Source organism: Parus major, chromosome 7 (assembly GCF_001522545.3).
Source record: "Parus major isolate Abel chromosome 7, Parus_major1.1, whole genome shotgun sequence".
NCBI lineage: Eukaryota > Metazoa > Chordata > Aves > Passeriformes > Paridae > Parus > Parus major.
Genome location: NC_031776.1, coordinates 18060403 through 18081574, shown reverse-complemented (window position 1 = coordinate 18081574; position 21172 = coordinate 18060403). Strand labels below are relative to the sequence as shown.

The following is a 21172-nucleotide window of genomic DNA, read 5'->3' as shown; positions in this document are numbered from 1 at the left end:
AAGAGAGGTGGAACTAGAAATAACTTGGAAGGCTAGAAATATCATGGATGCTTAAATCAGGGCTTCAGATAGGGGGCCAGAATTCAGATTCACTGTAAGTTTCTTTTGTATAAATTGGTTATTTCCTTGATTGAAGGCTTGTGTTTGAAATTCTCTTCCTTGTGATACAGTTCTCTTCATTGTCTTGTGCAGGAAACATCAGAATGCATTCTAGGTGATGTAATTTGTATTCTGGAAATTGGGCAGTGCCAAAAATTACTGCTCCTGCTCTAGATGATTCAGTGGAAGTTCTGTGGTATAACAGTCAACTTTTTTCTATTGAACAGGCAGATGATAGTGTCTTCTTTTCTTAATTATGTAGCTAAATTGCATATTTTGATTATTGTGTGTATTTCTTTAAATTTAGTTCTCCAAGCTTTACCATGGTGTGAAGCGTTCATCAAACCCCCCCCACATATTTGCCTCTGCAGATGCTGCCTACCAAAGCATGGTTACATTCAGCAAGGATCAGGTAAGAATCTGCTAATTTTGGTTTAGGTTGTATATTAATCATACTGCCACTGTGCTACAGGGCTGTGAATAATGTTCTGTTATGTTGTATTCTGGGGTATTTTTTCTTTAAGCCTTTTATTCCTAAATCAACAAAACCAGAGTAGAAATCTGATCAGATTTGGGAGTTTTGAAGAGGACATAGTGTTACAAAAGAGACTGAAAGGTCAAATAAGATGATGGAGGTACCTGACCAGTATAGTTCCCTGGACACTCGTGAAATCCTGGTTGTTGACTCCAGCAGCAAGGTAGTGCTGCACACTGATTCTAGGCCTGTCTTGACTTAGATATTTCAGTAATGTACACTTGTGTAAAATAGAGGGTTTTCAATGCCATACCAGATTAACATAGTTTGAACCACTTTTCTGTTGCAAAAAAACACTAAGTCACAAAAAATAGGAACCATTAGTAAAATTTTTAGTAAAAAAAATTAAGTATGGGTCTGTTATAAAGGTAATAAGGACAAAAATCCAATTATATAGCAATGATTTTAATGAGAATAAAATACCATGCTGTAAAATATTTTACTACATTCTTAAGATTATAACTTCATACTCTTTCTAATTTGATGTGCTGTGTGGACATGAATATTGAAGGCTAATAATTATTCTTGTTTATAAAATCCTCCTGATTTTACCCTGCACATTACACAATAGTTAATAGAAAATGTTTTCTTAAAGTTACAAAAACAGAATAAAATAATAAAAATACTTAAATCAGAAAATGCCAAGAAAATAAGATAAATAAAAGGGACATTGAAGAGAAAGAAAACAGGAGCTTTATTGATTATGTGAAAGTACACTGACCTGGGAAGTGGTTAATACTTCTTTAATGACTTACGTGTTCTTTGATGAAGGCATTAAAGAAAACAAGTACTCATGTAGACTAACTTATGTGAGAACTTGTTATCTGAGGAAAAAGATTAATAATTACTTCAGCTTGTCAGGCTAACTTTGTGCATCTGTAATATTATGTTTTGTACCTCTTTCTGAAATAATCTTCATTCAGATCTAATTCAGTTTCCTCTTTTCTGTTTGCAAAGTATTACAGGAGCTTGTTTATCTGTTACCTGGCCAATGTTATATATATAAAGGTGCACCAGATAAGCACTGTAGCCAGACTGAAAAATGTGAAAAATGTATTGATTCTCTTTGTTTTATCAATTGAGCTTTCTCTTCTTTTTTTTTTTTTTCTTCTTTCCTCTGAAACTTGAAAGTTTACTTCAGCCTACTGTTTCTCCTGAAGCAGTAGTCAAATTCTGACCAGTTCTAGAAGGACTCATGGGCCTTAACTCTGTAAACTGTTGTGCATGACTTCCCTAGTCACACAAAAGCAATTAAGTTAGGTAGTGTAATCAACATGGTACCTATTTCCAATAGCAAAAAATAACTGACAGGAAGCAAATAAATGAGCTGCAAATGTCATATTGCACCAAAACTACAGAATATTTTAAGGGTCAGCTCCCTTCTGAAAGGAGAGATCAGCAAAGGCTCAGTGTAGTAATTTATGTAGAGTTGTTCCCTGCACCTGCTGTCAGGCACCACAAAGTACCACCAGATAACTGCTGCATCTTTCAAACCTTTTCACAAAGCTCAGTTCTATACAAAGGGCTATTGCATCAAGTATTTTAGGACCTTGTATCTTTTCCCAGCCAAGAATTTAGTGTATTCACAGTATGATGAAAATAATTTTCAGATGTTTGCATAAAAACCTGTGAACCTGTGCAACTGCTCAGTGTTGACATTTTAATTATATGTCAGTTGATACTGTACCTTAAGTAGAAAAATATTTGTACTCGTGGTCTGTAGAATACATGTAGAAAAAAGGGTAAATAATAAATGCTGTTAGAATTCAAACTTTCTATGTTCTGCATTCTTCAGTGTTCAGGTGAGAACTGGCTTTCAACTTCCATGTTGCCCATGAAGCATAACAGCAGAGAGAAGGAAAGTGATTCAGACCATTCTAGGTAGTCTCTTGAGTCTGGAAGCCTTTTGAAGAGCCTGTGAAATAGCACATGTTAAGGACTGCTTGTGCAGGAAGAAGGTGGCTATGTCCTCCCAGAATCACCCAGTGAACAGATGCTCATTTTGCTGAAATGTTTCGGTGCTAATTTTCTGTTCTTGCTTGAATATCAGCATCACCTGCAGAATAGCCTCTCTACACAGGACCTATTGTTAAAGACTATTTTTCAGAACAAACTTTTGGTCAGTGTGTTAAAAACAGCTGTACCCTGTGATTCATGTGAATTCATATGAAGTCAGTGCAGTGAGCTCAGACATGGTCACTTGTTTATGTGTTCTAGCTCTTCAAAATTCAGTCACTGCTTCACACATGCACCATGGGATCAGGCATTGCAAGATGCATTTTAGTAATCTATGGAATAAATTACTACACTGGGCCTTTGCTGATCTCTCCTTTCTGGAGGAAGTTGACCCTTAAAGTATTCTGTAGTTTTGGTACTAAACATGAAATAACAGGTAGGAAAAGTAATAGCAGAAATCGAGCATGTGATGAACTATACACTTAAATATTTTGTTTTGTGTGTTCAGTGCATTATCATCAGTGGGGAAAGTGGTGCTGGAAAGACAGAAAGTGCCCATCTGATCGTCCAACATCTGACCTTCTTGGGAAAGGTATTTCCTAGCCAATTATGTAAAATCATGAAGAAATCCTCCCAACCCTACCCCAATGTTCACTTTGTTTAATCTTTAATGTTTAAAGGTGTTCGTGTGAATTGTCACACTTGATATAGGGACATAGTAATCATGCATGTGAGAGTATTGAATTAAGATGCAAGAGCATGACTCACACCAAGCCAGTTACTAGTTTTTTAAAGGAAAGATGCCAGATTCTGAGTGTTCAGTACCTGTAGTTATGTACAGTGTTTATCATATAAAATATAACATTGTTTATTAATACAATAAGGAATGTATAATATATATAAATGTATAATGTGTAATAATAATAAATATTACTTTGGCTCTGATCTTAGAAGCTCTTACACAATTAAGTGCTATGAGTAATGCTGTTAGCACAAAATAATAGGAAAATTAACCATGCCAGCTTAACCCTAAGTAGACATCTTTAGTCTACTGTGGCTTTGCTATTCTTACCGTACTTACAAAACCAATCAAAGGTATAACAATTGCAGAGAAAGAACATTCTGTATTTTGCTACCTGTGGGAAATTTTCTTACCAGTTTGTTGATGTCTTGTATAAATAGAAAGGTTAGCACAGTACCTAATTCTATACGAGCAGGAGAAAAGGATTCTTTGCTTCTGGAGCAAGAATTGGATTGGGGGTAAGAATTATATTATTTTAATTATCCTTTTGATTTCTGTCTCTTCTGTCAAGGCCAATAACCGTGCTTTGCGTGAGAAAATTCTTCAGGTGAATCCTCTGGTTGAAGCATTTGGAAATGCCTGCACTGCCATCAATGACAACTCAAGTCGCTTTGGAAAATATCTGGAAATGATGTTTACACCTACAGGAGCCGTAATGGGGGCAAAGATTTCTGAATATCTACTTGAAAAATCAAGGGTCATAAAACAGGCTGTGTAGGTATATTAATTGTCTGTCCTATGGCATTTACGTAGTGTTTGAATTGATTTAAGTATCAAAAATTCTGTGGTTTGGATACTTTTCTGTCTTCTGCTAAAAAAATAATCCTTTGTACAGTGATATGACAACAGTAGTCCTGTTCTATAGGAGTGGAAGCCAGAGCCACTAAATTCTTTGGGGAAATGTTGTGTTTACTGGGTTTTCTGTGTTTCATAGCTGCAGATGCTACACTTTTAAAACAAGTGGGAGATTTCTGTGCCTTGCTTCAGTGAGCTCATAATAAGAACTACTTTTACATTCATTGTACAAGATGCCACAAGAATAAATGCAGGTGCTTTAAAAGGATACTTTTTTTTTTTCCAGGGGAGAAAAAAATTTCCATATATTTTATTATATATATGCTGGCCTTTATCATCAGAAGAAACTTTCTGAATACAGACTTCCTGATAAAAAGCCTCCTAGGTAACTATCACTCACTTGTTTTAACTACTCATTGTAATTAGCTATTGATCAGCACTTGCTTTCAGTATGATGCCTTAAAATCTCTCTTAATCCTTCTCCATTCCTTAAGGATCTTTTTTAATCCTCCCAAGGTGAGAAGAAGATGGACACTAAGGCATTAAATTATTTGCATTTGTTTGAGAAGTTGAACTATTAAAACAGGAGGAGGAAGAACCAAGCTCATTATGTAGATATTTTTCATACTTTCAAATGCAGACAAGTCTCCTTATGATTTCTTACCGTAATGCTTCAGCTTCAGGAAGAACACAGAATATGCTTTGGAAACTTTTAACTGGTTTTTGTACTTTGGGTGTGTCTGATCTGTACTGGGTGAAGGAAGTGTGTGAAATGTTGGTAACATTACTAGACATTAACAGAGAATAAGCAGATGCTAATGCAACAGAAACAAAAGCTTCTTATGAATTAACATCAAACTATATAATTGAATGTTATTGAGATAAATGTTCTGTCCAGTTACTGAGGTTCTTGCATTTAAGTCACTGGAGCTTGTATTGACGTATGTGGTAGTGTGATGCTTTCTTTCTCCCGCTCTGTTTAGATACATTGATAATGAAACTGGAAGAGTAATGCATGATATTGTTACTAAAGATTCCTATGGAAGACAATTTGATGCAATTCAGCATTGTTTTAGAATTATAGGATTTACTGATGAGGTAAGAGATTCAGTTGCTAAACCGCTATTTACCTTATTTAGGGAAACCACCTCCTGTGCTGCCCTTTGGTTTTGTGGATGTACAAAATTTTGCAAGCCACAAAATCTTGTTATGACAGAAGTGAACTGTGAAAGCCCCCCACTCAGAAGGCAAAACCAGTTAGTACTTAGAGAGTTCTGTTGCACTTCTTCTTGTGTAAATAGAAGCTTACTTGAACTTGTACAACTTCATCTCAAAGAAAGCTATAAGTTTTAATATCCATTCCAGTGCCCATGTTTTTCTTTCATGGCTTAAATATGATATGTACATCTAACTGAATTCCTTAAAAGTGTTTCTCATCATCTTTTACAGGAAGTGTATTCAGTGTACAGAATACTGACTGGAATCTTAAATACTGGAAACATTGAGTTTGCTGCTATTTCTTCACAACACCAAACAGATAAAAGTGAGGTCCCTAACCCAGAAGCCTTAGATAATGGTATACACTTTTTAACATTATCAATTCTGTATATGTAATTTGACTCTATTTGTGATAGTCACTAGCTCATGGTCGCAGTTGGCCAATGCTGGTGATTTCCACTGCAGAATCACATTCTGTGTCTTTTTCAACTGTCTTTTAGCTGCTGCACTACTAAGCATTGGGTCAGAAGAGCTTCAAGAAGCCCTAACCTCCCACTGCGTTGTAACACGGGGGGAGACAATTATCCGAACGAACACCGTGGACAAAGCAGTGGACGTGCGAGATGCCATGTCAAAAGCACTTTATGGCCGGCTCTTCAGCTGGATTGTAAATCGTATTAATACGCTGCTTCAGCCAGATAAAAATATATGGCAAGTTACACATCACTGAATCATGTGTACTTACTGTGCGTATGTCTGATGGGTTCATCCATTTGTATATTTTTGATTTTGCAGAAAGAGTGCTGTGTTTATTTTGGCTAAGGCTTCAAAATGGCTTTCATGCTGTGATACTGAATCCTGTTTCCAGGACATTAAGCCCATCATTTTCGAAGAGCTGAATAGAATTTAGCTACAGAAGTCAATGAAAATTGGGTGGTTTAAGTGCTGTACAATTTTTTTTAAAGATGCGTCCTGTGTTGTGAACATGAAAATCGTACAAAAGGCTGATAAATAATTGAAGTACACTGAAAAACTTCAGTATGTGTTCAGAGTCCTCGCAGTCTCCCTGCTTTTGTAAGCAAGTAGTAAATGTAGAAAACATATTATTATTGTGCTGCTACTTGAGATGTGATTTTTTTTATTATTTTTTATAATTACAGAAATATTATATTGTGCATCCTTATGATTTCATTGCCAGGCACTGATCTGGCTGGTTTGATCTTTTGAAGAAGCTGTAGAGATTTTAGAAACAAGGGAACCTCTCAGGTGATGTGAAAATGCCTCTGGTCTGAGATCTCTACTTGCTACTTCACTATGTCATATAGACATATTCTCATCCATTTCTTGCAGTTCTGGTAGTGACTGAGTGTACTTGAGTTAGCACATAGACTTTTAACAGTCTAACTCGTAGCAGCAGCAGATTTGGTAATTATCCTTCTGAATGAGTGTTGCAAAAACATACCATTAAACCTTGACACCTTCTCTTTGCCTGGAGGAGCACACAGTAGATTTTATTTGGGATCTGCCTACTGAAACCCCTTGTTTGAGTATGGCTGCTAAGTGTCTGTTACTGATTTTCCTGCCTTCTTCATGGAAATTTGCAAGAAGCAAGTGGAAAAGAAGTCTTAGCAATGCTGAGCAAATGTACAAGTTGTCTTAGGTTCACACATGCTTTTCCTCCTTTATTTTTGCAGCAGAGTGAATAATTTATGCAATCTTAGGTACCAAGTTTATTTTTATTTTAACTTGGTGTTGCTCATAATTAATTTTGTTTGTATTTTCACATGCAGCAATGCTGAAAGTGGGATGAATGTTGGGATACTAGATATATTTGGCTTTGAGAACTTTGCAAGAAATTCTTTTGAACAGCTATGCATAAACATTGCAAATGAACAGATCCAGTTTTATTTCAATCAACATATCTTTGCACTGGAGCAGGTAAATTCAACTCTGTTGAGGTTTAGCTGAATCCAGAGTCCTACACCATAATCTTATTCAGGAGTACTTTATAAAATGATTGTGTGATTTAAATGTGACATAATGACATCTTTCTGTTGAAGTTTTGTAAATAATGTTGTTGTGGCCTATAGAGCATTGCTGTGCATCGTAAATGCCCTAATGATGATGATGATGATGATGATGATGTTGCTTTTACTGTTTCAGTATTAAACCTGTGCTGGTGACTTTTTCAGATGGAATATCAGAGTGAGGGAATTGATGCCGCTACAGTGGAGTATGAGGACAACCGTCCACTTCTAGATATGTTCCTTCAGAAGCCCATGGGTCTCCTGTCTCTGCTAGATGAAGAAAGTCGATTTCCTCAGGCAACAGACCTCACTTTAGTTGGTATGTGCAAGTAAAACTCTGGGAAAGGTCTGGGAAATGACAAATGTATTCTAAGTGCAGTGTCATCTTTATTCAAGTTTTCCTACCCTAGTTGTCCTGAGGCTGTGTCATTTCATGTGCTATACTAAGTATGTTTTTCATTGTGCTTCATCATTTTTCTCTGCTTATATGTTTTCTATCCTTTTAAAACTGGAAATGTTGTCTTAAGTATCAGGGGTCAAGGGCTTATTTTTTTTTCAATGTTACAAGGAAATATCCTGTATTTTGTCCATGTATATGGGGCACATCAAGCAGTATTTATCCCCATTTACTGAAGGGAGGTCTGAGACATAGTAGAATCTTGTATCCAGGACCACCCTGTGAGTAGAATTCGTGTTGAAAGTAAAATTTGGACCTCCTAGGCTCCTGGCCCCGTGTTTATCCAATTAGAAAATACTGCTTCACTCCAGATTATCTTGTCATAAATAGGAAGTGTGTGTTATTTCTGGTGTGCCATCTGGCTGAGTATTTCCTTGCATATTTTACATCTATTTTGACAAATTTTGGTGCCAGCCTTAAAATATGCAATGCATGCCATGTTTAAAGCTGTTGTCTTGCGTTTATTTACTAGAGCTGCATTTTTCCCTGTGATATGAAATAGAGTTCCATTTCCTTCAATGGAATGTGCCGCAGAGACCCAAACTGTTACAGAAAAATGACAGTTTCCAGTTAAATTACACACTAAATGTACGAGTTTTTTCACTATTGCTAGGCTGAGCTGAAACTGGAATTCAGGTTACAGATAGAATAAATACTGTAGTTTAATTCCACTCTACCATGGAAAAACATTGGTTTGAAACACAGGTGTCTGCCAAGGAAGGCAGGAACCTCCTTTGGAATGGAAAATATGACCTCTTTCTCTCTGAATTATCATTGTAACTTTGAAATTAAGGGGTTTTCAGGCAAAGATATGGGAAAGGAATAAGAGTTCTTTATTAATGTGTCTATAGATATGTATGTGTGTAACAAGACAACCAACCAAAGCAGAAACCCGCAGTGAGCGCCTTGTCCCGGCTGCAGGCGCTTCCCCTTGGTGTGGTTACAGTCACCGCCGGCAGGGGGCGCTGTCATGGTTCCCTTGGGCCTGCAGGGGGCGCTGTGGCGCGAGCTCGGCCGCGTCTCCCTCACGGGGTAATGGCGGGCGGGCTGGATGGGAAATGGGCTGCAGCAGGAACCTCCGAGCGGAGGCTGCAACGGCAGGGACAAGCACACTCCAGGGCGGACCTTCAACAGTCCTCCTTGGTGTACATAAGTTTTCTGCCTCCCTGTGAGTTGTATAAATCAGTTAATACTGAATATTAGACTTCTACTTCCAGAGGTGCTTTCCCTGGTCCAGTGCTGGTTGGCCTTACTGCTGATCTGTACGCAGCACAGCAGGAGCACTCAAGCAGACAGCAAAGTGGGATATTTTGCCCTGTCCAGGTGTGCCAGACAATTATTAATTCCACCACTCTGTCCCAGTCCCCAGAAATTCCAAACTTAGTTATTTTTCCTTTAAACACAAGCTCAATTAAGTGGTAATAAAAAGGAAAACCTAACAAAAATATTAATAGATTCTAACATTAGAAGAAATATTTTGATAATGTTTTCTTACATACACAGCATGACAGAGAATGTTATCGATTGACTGTGGTCTCAGGTCTCTAGTTACTTGTTCAGGTAAATTAGTGTAATAGCAAGTTTCACAGCATAAACACTAATCCTTATTAACATGGGTTCCTTTGGATCCTGCTTCTTTCCAGGGATGTTTCCTTGGCTCAGCAGGCAGGAATTTCTACCTGGGCCCTCAGTGTTAGCTCTAATTTCATTACAAAATACTAAGGAGCCTACAAAAAAGTCACAGGTTGTAAAAGACATTTTTCTTAGAAACTGGTGCTCCCTTTTCTGTCAGCTCTTTAGAAGTAATCACAGGAAACAGACAGTATCCTTAGAAGAGGTTTTATAGAGAAGGTTCTTTTCTCCTGTAGAAGTCCAGAGAGTCTGTAGAGTCCTCCAGACTGAGAACATTAACATATCCTTAAACCATGATGCACAAAACTAAATGAATGCAGAAAGGAAGATAGAGAAAATATAAATAGTAGGCATTTAAGTGACCGAGAGACATGCACAGTTTTGAGTGTACGTATGTATGAGAAATGAACTCATCCCTGCATATACATAAGTAAACGCGAAGTGTGAGAAATTGTCACATCTTCTTGTTGGGTCTTCCTACTTTGTATTTTTCCATGCACAAAGGCATCCACAAACAGGGATGTTTGAAAGACAGTCTTACTGGGCTAGTTTTAAATTAGCTGTTCCATTCAGATGTGACAGCTTGGTATTTCTGAGCAATCTGATAATATGTGTTTATAGCAGTTCTGACTTCTTGAGCAGCAATTTAGCAAACTAATTAGGATGAAGATTGTAGTTAATCACTCTGTCACTTAAATCAACATCTTTTCTCAATGTCTAGATAAATTTGAAGATAACTTACGATGCAAATACTTTTGGAGACCAAAAGGAGTGGAACTTTCATTTGGTATTCAGCACTATGCTGGAAAGGTAAAGTCATGTGATTTTAATCTTTATCTTTATCTTTAATTCAGATAATAGTGGTATGGTCATAATTTGGTTTTTTCCAGAGTTTCTGCATTATGTTTTTTTCCCCCTCTCATTTTTATAGAAAAAATGATAAAGTTTATGCAAACATACACTCTACAATGAAATTTTTATGTGTAACAATCGATTTTGGAGCCTATCCTTAGGGCTCTTCCACAGATTGTGTAGACAGTAAGCATCTTTTTTCTGCAAGAAACCTGGCTTCAGAAATGCCAGTACTAGAGTAGTTTCAAAAGAGCGACTCTCTGGATCTAGGGCAGGCTACATGCTTAGTAACAGCATGTGAATGCCACAGTAACTCTCTCTGAGAGTGTATATAAAGTATATGCATGAAAAGCAATGTAAACCAGTATCTGTAACAGAACTTAAAATCCTATAGAGTGCATTGAAAAGATTGGGACTTGCTAGTAAAGATGTTTTCTTGTACTTTGTAATACCTAATTTATTTTGTTCTCAGAGGTTCACATTCACATATTATTTTATACGAGAAGTAACAATCCAGTTTTCACCATAACATGAGCTTTGCTTGTCATTTCAGGCCCAAATATTTGTTCAGAGACAAAATTGAAACAACCATATTTTATGTAGTTATCAATTAAGCCTCATCTCTGGATCATTATAAGACTCCAAAATTTTAAGATATATTCTAGTAACTTTGGTCAGGCTTTCTGTCTTGTTAAGAATAACTATTAAATTTCATATAGTCTTAGGTAGTTCTTTGTACCCACGTGACCAGATAATAAAAACGATACTGTCCAGTTATTTGTAGCTGGAGAACATGCAATTTCTGTGTAAATTAATGGACTCCAGGGAAATTGGGCTAGAGAGGAATATAGCTAGTGATAATGAAGCAGCTCTAAAAATTTATTGGAATTAAACAAAATTAAAAAATAACTGATACTTAAATTAATCCAAATATCCAGGCATTGATTTCTAATCAAAACAGTTAAAATAATTGAAAGAGAGGAATGTTTTCTTTTCCTAATATGATTTCCAGTGCCATGAGGAGCTGTTTTCATGTACCTGCATTGTGTCCAACTTATTACTGCTCCTCTAGCAGGTCTACTTATAGATCACAGGTTTGATGCAGACAACCAATAGAAAGTGACCACCTGAGAACCACTTCTTACATCACGTAAATGATCAACTTAAGCTTTAATGACATGTCTCTGTTGCATTGTATCATGCATAGAATCATTCTAAATGGCCAAGCATAACACAACAGGATTTAAGCCATTCAACCCAATCTGATATGCAGTGGCATTCTATGAATATAGGTACTCTGTATAGCCAGTTTACATTCTGAATGCACTGCTATAGTTCACTTTTAAGCAAACCTTTTAAGTCCTTTGCAGAGAATTCATTTGATGGTCAGACCAAGCTAGCTGGTCTACTTGGTCGTCCTGACTGTTCACAGTTTAAAGAACATAGCAGATTTTGGGTAACCCTTTTTGTCAAAGCTTTTGATTCTGTTTTTCCACACTAGGTATTATATGACGCCTCTGCATTCCTTGAGAAGAACAGGGACACTCTTCCTGCTGACATAGTGGTGGTGTTGCGAACTTCAGAGAACAAACTTCTTCAGCAGCTGTTTTCTAGCCCATTAACAAAAACAGGTATGTTCTGCACAGCTTTACTAACATTGTAACTTCTTTGGTTACCTGTTCCTCTCAAACTCTTCCTTGATTCTGGACAACTTTTTTTTCCAATTATTTTATCATATCTCCTTTCCAGAGTGTTTTTTTCACTTTGCTCTCTAATTTCAAGATTTCTTTTCCTTTAATGAATCTTTTGCAACAAGATTCTTCCCTGACTCCAGAGAAAGGGAGATTATCAGATGTGTAGGGCAAGAGCTCATTATCAGAGCAGGATAAAAATATGGGACTTTCTAGTTCTTAGTCCTTTACTAAGATCAGTGCTCAGTTAATAGAGTGTTCTGTACCATGTCTTACAGTTCATAAATAACGTGATGTAGATCAAGGTGTTTTGGAGGTAATATCCATCTATTTAGAAGCACGGGTGTAATACATACTTTCTTCCAAATTATAAAAGTCATATCCTAATAGGCTAGAAGTAATTCTGTTGATTTAAAGCTTGTTGACTTCGACCTACATGAAAGTGCCAAATCTGTAGCTAAATAAAACAGCAAGATAAAGTTTGATTACTCCATGGGTAGATGCCAGAATGCCAGTACCATATGCAAATGGTAGTTCTGCAGTATCCATGCAAACAAGCCAGCCAATTAATATTTCTCTCAGTACTTTCTATATTCTTAAAGCATCTTTTTCATAATGGTTGAGAAAAATATGTAATACTAAGTATAAATACAATGGATTGTGCTAGGTTGCAAAATTATTGTGAGCTGACATATGCAGATGAGGTTCTATGTTTAGGTAGAAATATTTGGTAGATACATTAGATAGTGCTGTGTAGGTTTATTGTACATGGGCTGTAGATGCAATTCTCTGCCTGTGCAGCAGCTCTCTGCCTTGAATTTCTGGACTGTCAGTAACCCAGTCATAGCATCTGGTGATGCATTTAACCTCTGTTGACATTTCTGTGTAGAAAAAGAACGTCTGGAGAGAAAATTATATTGGAGCTTTTTTTGCACATGTAAAATTGATATCATAATATCTATTTATATGCTACAGAGGACAGGTTCCACTTAAAGGGTTATTTTTCCTGTAATTGAACTGCTTTCGACTACCCACCTTCAGATGACAATTTTAGAGTCCCTGAAAGGTGACGATCCAGTGAGGAATCTTCTTGTCCTTTCAGCTATAATGAGTTTAGATGGAAGGGAATATAGTTTATGATGGTGGATTGGTTTGTGCCCAAGTGGGGAGCAGAGCATCTTTCTGTCTACTACTACTCTACATTTGAGTCTGTGTTAAATTGATAAGAGAGATTGTAATCAAGCAAAGCAAGAAAGAAAGCTCACGTGTGGTCAAATGTGCCTCCCCACCTAGCTTGCTGTTTTATACCTTGGAGCTATTGTCAGAATGAAACCAATTAGGTGCTTTGTCCCAGTTATCAGTCCAAATTATTGCAAATATACTTTTTATTTTATTGCTACTTTTAAATCAGAATGCTGATGCATTCATGCAAATTCATCTTTTTCTGGCCTTATAGACTTATTTTCAGTAGTAGCAGCACTCGAGTGTTTTGCCTAAGATGCAAAGAAGGTTTGGTAAGAGATACTTCTCATTGCAGTTATGTACATTTATCATGCCAGTGTATTTTACTTACTTTTATAGGTCTTTTACATTCCTTCCTTGTTTCCTATTTACATTAATTGAATGCTTTCTCCCTCCATTTACCTTCCCATGAAGAGCACAAGTTAACAGCAAGTTAAGTGTGTCTGTATTTATCAAGTTGGTACAGGACATCCTGATGAAAAAAATTATTGTGCATGTGCATCTGTGCATGGTTTTATAAGAATAGCTTAAAGTTCTTACGTCATTTTTATTTTTTAAAAGCCTTTGTGATTTTGGTCTTTTTTTCCAGCTGTCTGATATAATTGACATTCACATCCTGTGTTGGGGCCTCTGTGTTCTAAAATCAGATTGTTGCCAGGTTTAGTTTTGGCAGCTTGCAAGATAAATGAAAGGTTTGGCTGAGAACAGAAGGCATTGCTGGCAGTGCTGCTTCATCTGCTCAGTGAAGAAAGATAATGCCATTCTCTTAACTTTCTATAAAGATGCTTTTGTAAACAAAAGAATAGTGAGTGTGTATATGTCCCATTGTACTCTGTCTCTGCCTCTTAGCCCTCTTCCCTCCACTCAACATGTGCTTCATTCCTAAAGCAAACCAGAAAAAATACAGATTAAGATTTATACTTGGTACCGTTTTCTCCAACTTTTGGTCAATTACTGACTTAAGCAAAAGTTACTAATTTACGTGGGAGCCATATTCCATCTTTCCAGGTAACTCTGACTTGAAATGGGCCTTCTGCCAGTATGTGTGGTGTTTTGTTTGAAGATGAATGACAGCACATTCTCGCATCTGCTTGCAACTATCTCTGGAATGTGCAGTGTAGGTGGGTTTAACCAAGCAGCGGTCTCCCATACGTGTCGCAGCCACTGGGTGGTGCTATCCCAGAGGCGAGAGGGAATGCGAGACTGGAATCGTGGGTCTGTAGTTCTTTTAAATACCAAAAAGAACGAAAAGATGCCTTTCCCACCCTGAGATGATCCTCTGTTTGAAGTATATTTATATAACTGTCATATCTTCCGCTGTCAAAAACTGAGCAGCATCAAGAAAATAAATACTAAAAAGCTAAATTCTTTTACTAATTTAAGATCATGTTAATCCCTGTAATTTATCAAGTACACTTATCCCCTCTTAACAAATGCTTCTATTTCACAGTAGCGGTCTGCGCAGTTTAAATGGCCAGAAATTAACAGCAGGGCATTAAATATACATTTGTAATAGTAATTTATCGTTAATAGAGTATGCAACTACTCATATGAGATATTGGAACTTAAACATTCTGGAGCTAATTTTGTAGCATATACAGCTTGTTATCTTTCAGTGGAAAGTTAGTCATGTTAGGCTTGTTTCAAAATTTGCACTTTCTAGCTACCTTCAAAACTGAATGAATGTATTCTGATTTAACGTAACAGTTCTCCCAATTGCTTCCTTATCTGTCACTTTTTTTCTATAGACACAGCTTCTTGTGCTGCCACTACTGTAGTTGAATATGCATGTTCCCATTTAGGTAGAATGTATTCCTGATTGTTTCTGGTTTTTGTTTATCACTGTTGCTGCTACAGCATCTGAGAGAAAAGGAATCACATGAATTAGAAAATAAAGTCCCCTTGTAATAATAGAGGATTTTCGTTGGAAAAGTTAAGGACAGCCTTGGTACATTCACCTTTGAGGAGTCAGACCATTTTACTCACTATCCCAATATAAGACAATTTTTGCAGCATCACCTATAAGGGATGGTACTGTTGAATTGCTTGGGCAGATGACCCCAAGGTTTTTATCTTCGTAGAAAAGCTGCATCACAACAAGGTCTTCTACTCTTGAAACACAATCTCTGAAGACTTTGTCCTTGCCATGACTCACACACCTTTAGAACTTCTGTCAGGGTCTCTCTGCTCTGCCTTAGGTCCTTACTTGAGATGGGGGAGAAAGTTGTCTTCTGCAGGGAGGGAAAGGGAAATCCTCCAGCCTTCCCACCAGAAGAGCAGAGATGCTGCAAAACATCCTTGTCCTTGCTCTGAGGTTCAGTAGGGGTTTTGCTTGGCTACAGAGAAGAAATACAAAGCTGAGTACCACTACAGCAACATCACACCTAATCATTTTGTATCATTGGGTATTTCTAATGCATTAGGGTAATGGAGTATCAATATACTATTTGTAATAAACAGTCCTTGTTTGTGATGCCTATATATTTAAGCATAATCTGTCAAAGAGAATTGAGATGAGAGTTTTCACAACTGGGATGAAGGGTTTGGTTAGTCATGTTTTCACAAGGTAATTTTTTTGTCCAAAGTAGAATTTTTTTTCAAACACAAATTATTTATAATTCACCTGTCTAAAGGTCATTTTCTCTCCTCAGTATTGATTTTTAATCTGTGTTATTTCTGCTTTTGAGTTTCTGCTTACAAACCTCAGATGAAAACTAAATATAAATAGTGTATGTTTGTTGACCAAACCAAACCAAACAAACAATTAACGAACCATGTGGTAAGAGAGAGTGCGAAAAAAAATGTTTCGGGACAGCTTTATGTAATCTGAAAAACAAAAGAACTATGGCCTTTTGCAAAATCACTTTAGAGAACTGCTTTTTATCAGTTCTTGGTGAAAAGAGTACTATCTCCAGTATTAACTTGTGTGTAACTGTGATACCATGTGATTCCTTGTGATGAGTCAGAAACCAAAAGAAAGAGATTTTCTTGCATTTCAGTCCCATGAACAGGTACTACTGGGCATACATGGAGTGTAATCTTAGCAAGTTGAAATCATAAGTGCTTTGTCTCTGTTTTGAGTAGAACTGTGGTTTGAGCTGTCTTGTTTGATATTGTGCCTTCCTATTGAGCACAGATCCTTCCTCTAGCAAAAAGTAGTGGTAGGTCTCTCGGTTTGGTCTGTGTCATTCACTGAAATATTGCATGTTTCCATTTGAATTTAGGGTATTTTTTTCCTCCTAATTCTATACATGACAATAGAAACAAAGGCTCAAATACATTTTAATTCTACTAATTTATTCCACAATAAAATCTTTTTATAATGGTACTTTTATGCTAGTATTTTCACCTTTAAGAGATCTGACACTCTTAAGTCAAATGAATTGGAAAAAGTCATTGTAATTACAGTATCTCTACTTAAAAATGAATAAGAATTTATATTTTATAAGAATTTTGGTAAAGTTAATGGAAGCTGTGTATTTCACTCAGAACATGGAGGCTGTCATACTTCTAACTGCCAGTGAGTTGTATGAAAACAGAGGCTTTAAGACAGCTGTGCAGCATAACAGTCATGAACTTTACTTGGTTGCAGATGTGGGACATCAGTAAACTCAATTAATTTTAGCTTAACTGAGTTTGGGAGGTAGAGTGATGGATTGCTTTTTTGAGTTCCCCCACTTGAGCATTTTACAGTTGAGTGTTTGTTTGTCTTCATGTCCTAAGGTTTTCTTAGTGTCCTAAGGTTTTGGATCACAGGACAAATGCAGTACATTTATAATACTTCCTAGCAATAGGATGCAAAAAATGCTCTAAAGTAGCCCTAAAAATGGAACTCGTCTAGAAACAGAACCATCTATCAGATCAAAGTTAAGGTCTCAGTCCTGCTAAAGCTTTATATAAAGCATAACAATTATTTACTGTTGAGAATAACTCCCTATAAATAGTGTCAGTGAATCTCTGGAATTGCACACAGCAGTAAGCACAGCAGCTGAGAATTGTCAAGTTAGATTTACCAGAGGTATGTTTGGTAAAGGGTGTTGCGCAAACAGAACTGTGCTGGTTTTTAATCTGAGACTTCTCAGATTATATTGTACTGAAAATGAGCAAGGGGTCATATTTTTTTTTGTCCCCATGTGCTTGCAAATTGAACTCTAATAAAAGTAAAGTGGACAAGTTTAAGAATAGATGTTAATTAATTTTCTGCTTTGATTTATAATAGACCAATCTCTCTAGAACAAATTTTGAGACTAGTTTTTCTTTACCTTTTTCTCAGAAGAGAGGAGATACCTTTCCCAATTTTCATGTTTCTGGACTAACTTCTCAATCCTATAATGAACATTATTTCCCAGTAGTGAATAGTAATTAATCTTAACACTGCATTGTATACTAATTAAATTCAAAATCTATTCATACTGAGGAAACAAAAGATAGATCACATAAAATATGTTACTCTTTTTAATATTAACTAGTAGACTGTGGGTATTCACTGTGGATCATACACAGAATTAAAACAGAGAAATATTCAGAGAACATTATACCATTGTTTAAATGAGTAGTTTATTTGAGAGTTTCAATAGGCACTGTGTGCTGTAAGGTCAAACTGTGTCAAAGATGTTTAGTATGTCACTGGAAGCATTCAGTAGCTCTGAAGATCAAATCCTAGAAGAGCATTGCTTTTAAACTTTCTAGTGAGTTTTGAGAGCAGATAACTTTGTGAATATTCAGATACTTATATGAATATCCATAATGTTGTTTGGTGTGTTCTTAACAAAGAATGTGCTTAAATTTCCCACTCCTTCAAAATAATTGCATTAAGGGATTATTGTATCTAAAGGACGAATGTAGAGGGTGGAAAATAAGTATCTGAGTCTGTGCTAGATCTTGTATATTCATTTCAGAGTATTTTGTGCAATCTTACTGTAATTTTGTACTTTAATAATTTTTCTTTATTCCTTCACCTTACAATAAGCTGTAAAGTCCTGTACTCTACTGAACCAGTATTATCTATTATTATTTAATTTTGTCTTCCTTATTCTGGCCTGACTTGTCTTGATGTAGGAGTGGTTAATTGAGCTGTCTGGATAGCAGGTCACAGTGACAAAGAAAATGTGTTTGTGGGTATTTGTATGAAAGGTTATTTATTTCATTAAGAGTGGAAATACAAATATAATTAATGTTTTGCTTTACCACAAAAACAACTGATTCTCTGCCAACTGTGATAATATACAGAAGTGCTGACATCCAAGGGAGCAGTGGTTCAGTTGAGAAGCCTCTGAGACTTGATTACATTAGTTGTCAACACTAAAAATGCCTATATTTCAAAAATAGGAAGATCTGTGACTTTCATAAAGTTCTGTAACTTTGTTTCATCTTAAATTAAGATTTTTAAAAGACAGTTCTTGCCTTGAAGTTTCAAAACCTGATTTTGACACCATTTTTTAGCCTATCTAGCCTTAGGGTCTTGATGACTAGGGAGAGTGAGAATAATAGTGAGAACAGAGAAAATGTTCCATATTTTTTTTCCACGTGCTTTCAGTTGCATCTTTGCACCTGATTTTTTTTTGTCACTGAATTAATTGGGGATCTTCATTCTTTAGTAGGATTCTGACCAGACTTTATATGTATGGAGCAGCTTCAGCAGTAGGCCCTGAGTGATGGAATATATACCATAAATTTTTTAAACATTGTATGGAGAATGAGTATACTCTGGAAATACAAGCAAAGGGCTAGAAATCACAGTTCTTGTCTTCTCCTGGATTTCCTGTTTATTCACTGTTGTTGTAGAAACTGTGGCCTCAAGTTAAACTGAGCACTATGAAGCTCAACAGAACAATGGCATAACTACCATATTGTTTATAATCATACTTTCACTTTTCTGGATAAAGCATATACAGTTTAGGGGGGAAAAATTCTACATAACATGCAAGTGAAAATGTATCAACTACATAAAACAATGGGGGAGACTAGAGCTGAATCAGAACATAGAGTAACTATATTTCCAACCTGTGTATGGTTTTAGAACTATTCTTCCACATATCTCTGGAAGAAGTAAACTTGTCCTGAGTAGATGTAAGTAGAACAAGATTATTTTGACCAATGCTTAAAATCACTGAAGAATTCATCAACAATGAAGTTTCACAGAAAATTCACCTCTGTAGTTTTCTTCTGATCTCAGTTACAGATGTGCTACAGATAGTAGGGCAATCTGCTGGGGCAGCAGAAAACCTTGCATTGATGGTGAGGTACTGTCCTGACAGCAGCAGTGTTCTGTCCTATCTGTTCTCCAGAGAATTTAAGGTTTGTTGTACTGAGCTGATAATGTACAACAGCATCAAACTGTACGCTACAAGAGATATATAAGGAAATTGCTAAGGACCATATCTGAAAGAAATGGCCCACATGTTCTGACAACATATAAATCGTAAAAATCCAAGCCAATTTGTTCTGTAATGCAGCTGCTAGAAGCCTGACTGGATCAGGATGTGACTAGCCTCTCTTCAGCCAGCCAGCTGGTCAGGTCTCCAGCTAATCAGGCTACAGACCTGACTAAAGGAAATGGTGAACATCAAGCAGTAGAAAATTGCACCATTATTTATACAAGAACTTGGCATTTTCCAAACTTTTAAAGTGTATTTTATTTTTGTCTAGATGAAGCTTCAGATAGTTAGCACTCACTGTTCTTAGTGTGCCATTCCTATCATTAGTCCTGTGTTTACACTAAGATGCCCAACCTATGCCCTCCTAGCTGTGGCCAGACAGCAGTCTACTCTCTACTCTGCCACTCTGTTTTCCAGAACCACATGATCATCCCTTGGCCTGTGCCCAGGAACCTCTTTATCATGTCCTCAGGCTATACCATACGTGTTTTGCCTACTGTGTGTAAGTTTGGTCATGTCAAATGATTATGAGAATTGCATAACGTTTGTTTTTATGTCCTATGATCACAGATTGTGCCCATGATACTTCAGGAAATATCTGTCTTTCAGTGAACATACTCCCAGTCAACTAGATGAATACACATTTGGTTCAATTTAGCTTGAAAATCGGGCATGTTGCTTAAAGCAGCAGTTAGTATTAAGGTTGTGTTAGAAAAATTCCTTAGGCACTACCATTAACTAGTTTAACTAGTACCATAATTTGTTCTTCTTGTAGGTAAGGATAAAAGTTAGGATCTGTCTGACTCTCATCATACTTTCACAGATCTATAGTATGCATAGATACTATATATGTAGGTATGTACAGAGTACAGCAGCATTTTGACCTTCATTTCATCTCAGCTGCTGTGTCTCTGTTCCTTTCCATTCTACAAGAAACCTACTAACCTACTGTGTTAAAACAATAGTTAAACATGGCAGCAATGATACTTACAAGCAAAGTTTTATTTGTTGCTTTAGACATGATGCTGTGTTTGCCAGTGTGTGCCCTCCTAATGTGGGAAGTGACCACTGAAGTGTCTGCAGTGTATGCAATAGAAGTGTAACAGCACTGAACTTAGGTTCTCCAATCCCAGTCTAGCAATGTAAACTTTTAAGTATCTGCAAATATTTTTGGTGTCTAGTTCATGCTAAAAGACTAAAGAAATCCTTAATCTAATTGAGAATCAGTATCAGAATTCCTCAGTTCACTGTGGTACAGACTTTTCATTTCAAATCATCTGGGCCAGAAGGATGCATATTTTTGCTCCTGAAGCAAATATTCGTAATTAGATTATTCCCAGGTGGGCTTTACTATTACTAAGCTTTTATGCTGATTAGATTCTGTTTGGTATATCTGATTTTGGAAATAGTATTTCTTGGGGTTTTTATTAATAGGAAGTAAAGTAATTGTCTTTTCAGAAGAAGCAGTAGTTGGGGTCTATCTGTATTG

At 36.6% G+C, this 21172-nt stretch overlaps 1 protein-coding gene across 7 annotated transcripts in view; it reads left to right on the top strand.

The window, feature by feature from the left end:
- Positions 1-21172, top strand: part of MYO3B (myosin IIIB) — a 207186-nt gene that overhangs the window by 92716 nt on the left and 93298 nt on the right. For all 7 annotated transcript variants that reach the window (XR_002001994.1, XR_002001995.1, XR_002001996.1 and 4 more), the window contains 11 exons: positions 407-511; positions 3099-3182; positions 3904-4106; positions 4474-4572; positions 5171-5285; positions 5637-5763; positions 5906-6116; positions 7196-7343; positions 7598-7751; positions 10243-10331; positions 11875-12004. Coding sequence is in view for 4 of the 7 variants with exons in the window: in XM_019007566.2 (XP_018863111.1) it covers positions 407-511; positions 3099-3182; positions 3904-4106; positions 4474-4572; positions 5171-5285; positions 5637-5763; positions 5906-6116; positions 7196-7343; positions 7598-7751; positions 10243-10331; positions 11875-12004 (1465 nt within the window). In the remaining 3 variants the exon portion in view is untranslated. The remainder of the gene's footprint in view (positions 1-406; positions 512-3098; positions 3183-3903; positions 4107-4473; positions 4573-5170; positions 5286-5636; positions 5764-5905; positions 6117-7195; positions 7344-7597; positions 7752-10242; positions 10332-11874; positions 12005-21172) is intronic.